This window comes from Etheostoma cragini, chromosome 7 (genome assembly GCF_013103735.1).
Source record: "Etheostoma cragini isolate CJK2018 chromosome 7, CSU_Ecrag_1.0, whole genome shotgun sequence".
Classification (NCBI taxonomy): Eukaryota; Metazoa; Chordata; class Actinopteri; order Perciformes; family Percidae; genus Etheostoma; species Etheostoma cragini.
In genome coordinates, this window is record NC_048413.1 from 13,182,388 (window position 1) to 13,191,172 (window position 8,785).

The window sequence follows — 8,785 nt, forward strand, 5'->3', positions numbered from 1 at the left end:
CCAGAAGCTCATCACTTTCCTAACACACAATCCCAGTTCTGTGAACTTCTTATCAGACACTATCACCACGCAGCGGGAGTGTGTGTGTGTGTCTTTCTGTCACTGTCTTGTGTATGTTTTACCTTACGTATGTGCACTCCTCGCACCCAGGCAAGCGCTGTGCTGGAATGACTACATGCAAAGAAGCAGTACAGATTCCTTGCTAATCCCAATTATCATGTCTGACAATGTGATATCTATTTCTGTTTTCTGCTGAGCCGCTTCAATGTCAATAAGCTTGAATCTATCACACTACAACAGTACTATGTCAGACATATGGCCTGCCAGCTGTCTAATGGGACTGCTCTGTGCTCAGCTCATGCTGATGGGGGGCAGAGCACTCTTCTGTTCCATCATCATCATTGTTATGATTATAGAGCTTCTTATCTCAAACCAAATATGATTCATAAAAACACTGAAAAATAAAACACTGAAAACGATAAAAAGGCATCAGAACTGATCATTCCACCAGTCATTATAGGCTATTGGATTTTCATCCTTAAGATGACAAAACAGCTTATTCTGGAGAATTCTACCAAAACAAATAACACAGGCAATCTTGTTTTCACAACAAAACCACACAGGCAAAAGAGCAAAAACATAGCCTCACATTTACACATATGGTCACACTGCCAGCCCCGGAAATACCGGCAAAGCACGGCCAACACAGCACCACCAATGATGAATGAGTGTGAGCGTGTGCACAGACGTGTGCGTGTGCATGATCAGACGTGCATAAGAGAGCGATCAACTGAACCTTTGACAACCACGATGCATGGTTTGAATCAGAAGGTTGAGGAGCGACATACAACACTGACACACAAGAAAATGCCATGGGTCAGTATGGTAGTTAGTTCACCCAAATTATGCCGTCATCTTGAAGAGATTGGAGACCAAAACGCACATGCACATGAAATGCACATGAACACACACCAGGCCTCAACACAGCACAATACAGCGATGACCTCAAATCAGATTGTTTTTTACCTTTTGTGCTTGGGGGAGCTAAAGAGAACAGATTAAGGAGGAGGGGAGGAGAGAAAGGGTCAATACGTTTGTGGATAAGTGTCAAAAAAGCCTTTCAGTGCAGTTTCCACTAAATGGAGTGCCAGCATCTATGGGCGCGTAAAATCCACTGACATGGACTGCAACTTTAAAAACAGTGACTGTGTCAAGAGAGGAGAGCTTTATGGCTGGGAGGGTCACAGCAGAGGAAGCAACACTTAAGCTGTTAGTGTTGAGTCAGTGTTGGGTGAATGCACTGACTGTGATAAATGAATGGGGATAATGAGGGCAAACAGAAGGAAATAAGCAGAGGAAGACAGAAAAAGGTAAAAGGAATATGAAGAGGACCGCAGAGCGAAATAATCCATTTTCATGCAGTAGCTGTTAATAGCCTGTGCGCCAAACTTGCCTGTATCCTTACATTTTTGAAGCTCTCTCTTATATTCCATTCAGTAACAGTGGAGGACAAATGGCTGCTATTCACTCTTTACGGCCAGGCAACAAAACAATCTTGAAACGAGACTGCGATAAAATTCAGGTCGATGATGATGACAAGTTTTGGATGTGTTTAGCCAATGACCAAACTGCCAGAGTCTACCTTTTTTGACTTGGCTACCAACGTGGTGTATGTGTTGCCTGTGTTGTGTTGAAGTGTGTGCCCCCGTTGATTAGTGTTTCCCTTCTGTTAAAAGGCGTAGCGCACACAATCCCTAGTTATGGTTAGGGATACGATTTGGTTCAGGTTTAAGTAACGTTAGGGGGAAACGTTAATTGATCAGGGAACAGTCTTTAACGGTTAAAGTGAAGCCGAGGGAAACAAAAGTGATATTGGACATTAACGTGAACTCGCATTTTCCTCTTAAACTGAAGGTATTGTTGTATTGTTGGGGTTACATGATGTCAGTTGTGTGGAAGTGGTTTGAATTATACTAAAGTGACGATGAGCAAATTAAGCTGCTCTGAAAAACACATCCACGGTTGGGGCCAACCAGGATGGGAAACACACCAAATCTTTTCCATCAGCTGAAGAGGTACCGTCTCAATGACCACACAAATAGCATGAAAATGTGGACCCACACTGGCCCAAGTCCAAGCTACTTTGGGCAAGTATTGAGCTAGCATTAGCTGTAATGTAGTTGCTGTACCAAAATAACAATCAATCATGTCGTCTTTTGCAGGCATTGCCCCCATAAAAACATTCTTATTTCTTATTGCAAAGACACTTGTTTACACATTGATGGTGGTTCTAGCAGAGGATCCTATACTTTAGATCAGGCGTTACCCTTTGCGGTGCTTTAGCAACTTGATATCTGTGCCATAGAACTATAAAGCATGTAGAGGAGATTTAGCAATGCATGTGATTATATGAGTTGGCTGAGAAAGATTATAGTGAAAATAAGCTGCGTGTGTTTGGCGAGTGTATGAGGTTGAGAGATCAGAGACTAACTCACCAATTTGCCCCAGTATGTTCTACTGACGCTACACAACTCAGAAAACACAATCAGGAGACTCATTGACTTAATGATTCCATCTGCTGCTCACACACACTTTCACACATTCAGTCTGAGACGTACAAAGGCAAAACACACTGTCAGGCTTCTGCTTGCATTGTATCACTACTATTTCCTTTGGATTATATAAAGTCTTCAATCCTGAACATGTAAATACACTTTTGTGCATTATGGATTATGTTTTAGTAGAATAAGTCAGAATCTGGGAATGGATCAGAGAATATTCTGGGGCCACAACCATGGTGGAAAGCTGAGACAATGGGAACTGGAGTCCACTAATATGTGAAAGAAGGTAGTCAACTCACAGTGTTGTCGATGTAGGCCTCAGTCCACACTGTGTCATGCTCCTGGTCAATCACCTTGGGACGACTCAACACATGAAGATACTCCATCACATTCTCTTGCACATCTGCCAATGTGGAAATCTGAGTGAAGTATCCTGTTGAGCAGAGAGAGGAAGAGGAAGACATAAATTATGATGGATCATTTAACTTAGATGCTTGCGAACAATGAAGCATGAACAGGTCCAGTCTCCTCACTCACAATGCTGCCCTGAAAGTGTCTCCAAAACTGTTACACATTGCAGCAAGTGTCTCATCCAATATCAGCTTGGATATATCATCTTTGCCAAGCCATCACTCCCATTTTATTTACCTTGGTACCCTAAACAGAGAGAAACTACACCTGGAATACAGTATTGTAGGGAGCAGATATTTGCTTGATAAAGCAGACGAAAACCTGCATACATGTATGAGTAATAGCTGAAGAATTCCCTGCAGTGATGTACAAGTGAGAGCAAACCAGCATGGCTTTGTGAATGTTTAAGTGGTATGTAAATGCAATGGAAAAACTATCTAAGTTGAACCAAATGCAATGCCATTTCCTATGCTGGTAATGCTGCCATTATGATGCTAATGTGCATGTGCAGGAGGTAATATACTGTTATCTCAGCAGGGGAGCAGATTTGGGGAGAGGAAGAGAGGGATTCAGAACAACAGCAACAGACAGAGAGAAAGAGCGATGACAAGAAGTGGCCTAGAGAATAAGGGAAAAGAGAGAGACCACCACATTTCCACTGATCCGTAAAAACAGCGAACTGCCTGCATCACCGTGAAGCAGTCAAGGAGAAAATCATAGCTGGAGGAAATAGATTTTGGGGTCATTGTTCCTGGCAACGACCTTTACTCCAGGGAGAAAACAGTTAGAGTCTAGATACAATACACAGATCCATGAAGGATGCCATGTATCCCGAAAAAATAAGAATAGGATCTGTCAATGATAGTCTAATTTTAAATCTAAAACCACAGTTAAGAAATTAAAAAGGATAAAATCTCATATCGTACACTAACACTGGAAGCATCAAAGCCACATGGTTTCTGCAATCACTAAAGTAATAAGAATGGACTTGTCCCCGAACTTTGACCTGGAAGTGAACCTTGACAGGTTCCTCCCTTTCATCCTCAGTAAAGTTTAGTTCATGCTATTATTCCAGCGGACATTAAAATGAGAACACACATATGCAGACTTGCAATGCACACAAAGCCAGCTGCCTCCGTCTAACTGCATCGTTCATCACAGTGGTGAGTGAAGAATGACTGCTCCCTTTGGAGGGCTGAGGGCGTCCTTCAGGCTAAGCCACTGGGGCCAATGAGATGAGCTGGGGAGGGAAAAAATACGAGTGCTCCCTGCGTTCAGTGACATGTTACATCTGTCGTACATACAGGATAGGACAATCACAGCATGGTCTGGGCAGGATAAGGCCACTAATATATTGTTGAAGGACCTTGGTTTTGCTAACATGTAGGCAAAAAGACACAACAAGGTGTCCTGATGGAAATAGTGGACAGTGTGGAGGTGAAAGATGTTGCGATGTGAGGCAAAGCTACATTACAAATATGTGGATTCCCTAACATACAACTATATGATTATTGAAAATCAAAAACCCAAACCATGATCATTAAAGATTGAAATAGATTATTGTGTTAATATGATAGACTTTTCCAAAAACACATATTAAGCCCATATATTGTGTTTAAAAGTTGTTATTTTCTGCATAAAACTACCCTGTATGTATATGCTCGGATTTGAATGTACAGTTGAGCTGAAATCTGTTGCCCATCCTCAACTGTGACATTATAGGCAAAACTCTTAGGTAAATTTTGTACTTTGAGCATAAAAGTGGGACATTGGCTTAAAGTAGTCCGAGTTACTTAGTGCCTCTCACACTTGGCTGCTGGCAACATTAGCAACCCTACACAAAGCCTTATGATTTCTCTTCTGTGGCAGTAAAAACAAAACTGTGATAACTGTGCTGTATTTAGGACTTAAGAAGAAATACTGTATAGGGCTGGCAAACAGTACGTTAGCTTTCCAAAGACAGACCCACACACATCAGTCATAAAAGTACAGCCCAGTCCACATATCTTTGGCCGTACTGTTTGATATGTTTGGATGGCATAGGACATTAACTGATGGAATACACTGAAGTCAACATGTAAAAAAAGTCATCTCTATAGTGTCATGGTCACAGGGTGTCAAAGTTTTGGATTGCTTGCAAGTATCCACAGTGTTAACAATAATCTTTGCTCTAATCAAAGGCCAAAGGGAGAGATTTTTTCATCACAGCCTTCAGTGACAGGGCAGACATTGTACACTTTACCTTACTTTCACCAGCAAAATTACTTAAAGTAAAACAGTTAAGAAGTAAACCCATGTTTTCCGCTGTAGAGATATTGTGCCTCAGGAGCACAGTAAAGAATGTTCTGAAGAGCTCCTGCAGGCTGGAGAGGATGTCACTGTCATAAGTCTGAATCATCATGCAGCAAAAAAACACACACACTTGTATTGTGTTGCACGACACTAAGGCAGGTCTCATCATCCCCCTCAAACTGACTGGATGAGTTCTTGGATATCATTACTTCTAAGCAAAATTGCGGATGCCCTTGTCCTCTTATCTACACACAGATACACATGCACACCCCTTGTGTGACCTATGGCTTGCCTGTTTTATCTACCGCAGCCTAAGGAAATGGAGCCAGACTGTCTCTGTTACCCACTGCCCAGCTAAATATAGAACCTGAAGTAAAGTGCTCTACACACCGAGACAACCATTGCAACACACAAAGAAACTGGAAAGTGGTGTATCACTAAGACAGTTTGGACTTTAGGCTTAGATGAAGGTGTAATGTGGCATATCTGGTCTGTGCAACTGGAAACATCTGCCCGCTGTCACCTACACATGCTTATACTGATGACCAGTGACAGACACATTTCTATGCAACTACATGCACACACACACATACAGGCACATATGTCAAAGAAAATACCCCAAAATCTGACAAAGAATTTAACAACCCTAACCAAATTCAGAGTTCCTAATGTATTCACTTTCGGCTGACAACTACATTCACAAACTTTATTCTGCTAAAACAGATTAAAAGTAGAAAAAAAGCACGAAGGTCTATGCATGTGTTATAAGATCCCACCTTTGTTAGCACATGCCATCCATTTTAGATTATCTGCGAAGGCTGACTCCCGACCAATCAGGTAAGGGAATATCCGGACCTGCGAAGAAAAAGCAGATAGCCTCCGTCATTCATTTTAATCGCATTTTGACAGGGCCCACCATGCACCATATAGAAGATAACACTGTCAAAGCCAGGGAGAAGAATCATTTTTATCTGCAAGTGATTAGCAGGCCCTTTCTCCTTGTTTAATAGCGTCAATTATGGACCCATGGAAGCCATTTTTCTTTTAGACTTCATTTAAAGTTGAATTAAATCATTCTAAACAGATTTTCAACTTTTATCAAGTTAAGAAACTAACAGATATGGGTTTCAAAATCAGATATGCGTATTAATAATCTGCAATTAGAATGATTAACCATGAAGTAAATATTTTGAGTTGAAAAAGCCCAATCAAAGCTTTATGTGCTCAATCTAGAGTCATCTACACTCTCTGCTGCCAAACCCATTTTTGAACAGCAGTGCTCAGTTGGCTCAAGCATCTCTAGTGGGCAGGTGTGTTTGTGTGTGTGTGTGTGTGTGTGTGTCTGTGTGTGTGTGTGTGTGTGTGTGTGTGTGTGTGTGTGTGTGTGTGTGTGTGAGTGTGTGTACAGCATGTTGGAGGAGGAGCATGTTGCCAGATTGGACCAGATGCAAGCCTCTGGGGACACAGCTGCCATTGCTCCTACGCCCGCATTTCTCACTGCCTCCCTTCAACCTGACAGCATGTGTCTATTTGTGTGTGTATGTATGCATGTATGTGCAGCCACATGTGTATCTTTATGTGATTTTTAGATGACGGCTCCCAAGAGTCTGAAAATTGCAAAAACATAAAAAGTGTCTTAATGGCATTTCCTTTATGAGGAGTACTTGAGTATCACATAAAATTAGTTTAATTGTCGTTGCAATGTTTAATAGATAATCATAACAGCTTTAGCTGGCAAATATATAATCAGCAGAGTATAGATATTATTGGTATATTGTCAACTGTAATAAGTTTTACTGTGAATGAGTTCAGTTGTCATTTTGAAGCAGCCATCATTATCTAGACTGTAATCATCCTCCATTTATACAAACCTAAGTTATTTGAATGGCAGTGGCAAAGTGACAGGAGAATACAACACAGATGGTTTGATCATAACCACTTTATGTACTGTAGGGCTACGGATAAGCTTTGTCACATTTTCTGTTTCAGTTTTTTGCTTTGCAAGTAGCCAAGACGAAGGTCAAACTATGGCAGGCTGGTTATTAAATATGGACGAGTTGTACAGCTGAGTTAAGTACAGTGCAGATAAAAACTAGCTGAGGCTCGTGCCACAGCATGCAATTTTTAACCTACATGACTGCACAAATTTTACATAAGCAGGAATAAAAGTACACATGCATGCAAGAATAGAAATGCACAGACATACTGTCCACGTATACACATCTGTATGTATCAATGCATGCACCGATGCAGACATTGCAAAAAACTGTATTTGCTCACGCTTCTTCATTATGTATTCAGCACATAATAATTCATTTTCCAGTGTGACATACATGTAACCATTTGCAAACATTCCAAAACTTGTAAGTTCTTCTGTAAGGTGTGTTTTGATTTACAGAACACACAGTTACAACTTGTACTGTTACAAAGGAATAGCAGGTTAATTGTTCGGATGTTAAGAGTCTCATGAAATATGTATTATAATCTGGGACCAGACGTGCCTACTGTTGGTTATAAAATCCCTGCTGAAATCAAATCTAGGTCATCTTGAAGTCTCAACCTAAAACAAAAACCACATGCATGAAAATGATGATTCCCAAAATGTATTGGTTTTGTACATGGGCACTGTCTGCTGTTGCTAATGATCATTTTATTTGAGTCATGGTGAAAGATCCCTGTTTTGGATACATTTGCATTGTTACAATCTAACAGTTGTTGAAGTTGAAGTGTGGTGTTAGTTTGGAGATCTTGATTTGAAGGAAATAAAGATCATTCCTCAACAAGGAAAGAGAAGGTAAATTCATGTAATAGCAACAACATTTCTATCACTAAGTGTTAGCAAGCCTTTTCATTTTTATTGTTACTACCACTGTGGTACACAAGGCATTCATGCTTTTGGACATTCACAAATCAAAAGATCCTGATAACCTTGTGTCACACTTTGTAAAGATTGCTGCTGAATTTATTCCTTGTTTGCTAACACATCTTTTTAATCTATCTTTTGCCTTTAATGAAATTCCTTATCTCAAAGTCCACTTTTGTACTACTATTACTACTGACCCAAAACTTCTAAATAATTACAGGCCCAACTTTATATCGGTCTTGGCAAAGATTCTGGAGTTGCTCAATTGTAATCACTTTCCAAGCTTTCACTTTGATAACATTTTATCTGAATATCAATCCAGTATTTTTAAGATTTTAGGAGACCTGAGGCCTGTACTACGAAGCAAGAGTTGGCGTTAACAAGATAACTTCAGGTTCAACCCAGGGTTTTGTGTATCCCGACGGTGGATCAGTTGTTACCGGGTTAGATTGCCGTGGAACCTTATGCTGAACACCTAACCTGGTTGGGAGCAGGTTGTTTTGGAGATTAGAGATCAGCTGGTGTAAAAGCACCGTCTATTGATCAATCAATACACAGCTGATAAAGTGTCACTGTTCTTAAAAGATCTAGTGGAGCTCTGTGCGCAGAGTTAGAGAGAGAGAGAGAGAGAGAGAGAGAGAGAGAGAGAGAGAGAGAG

General features: G+C 40.7%; 1 protein-coding gene across 3 annotated transcripts in view; it reads right to left on the reverse strand.

The window, feature by feature from the left end:
* Positions 1–8,785, reverse strand: part of cacna2d3a (calcium channel, voltage-dependent, alpha 2/delta subunit 3a) — a 135,072-nt gene that overhangs the window by 38,002 nt on the left and 88,285 nt on the right. For 2 of the 3 annotated variants that reach the window (XM_034877748.1, XM_034877746.1), the window contains exons 11-13: positions 6,041–6,119; positions 2,861–2,994; positions 1,027–1,044 (exon numbers count right to left, since the gene is read on the reverse strand). In XM_034877748.1, coding sequence (XP_034733639.1) covers positions 1,027–1,044; positions 2,861–2,994; positions 6,041–6,119 — 231 coding nt within the window. The remainder of the gene's footprint in view (positions 1–1,026; positions 1,045–2,860; positions 2,995–6,040; positions 6,120–8,785) is intronic. The other variant, XM_034877747.1, reaches the window with a different exon arrangement.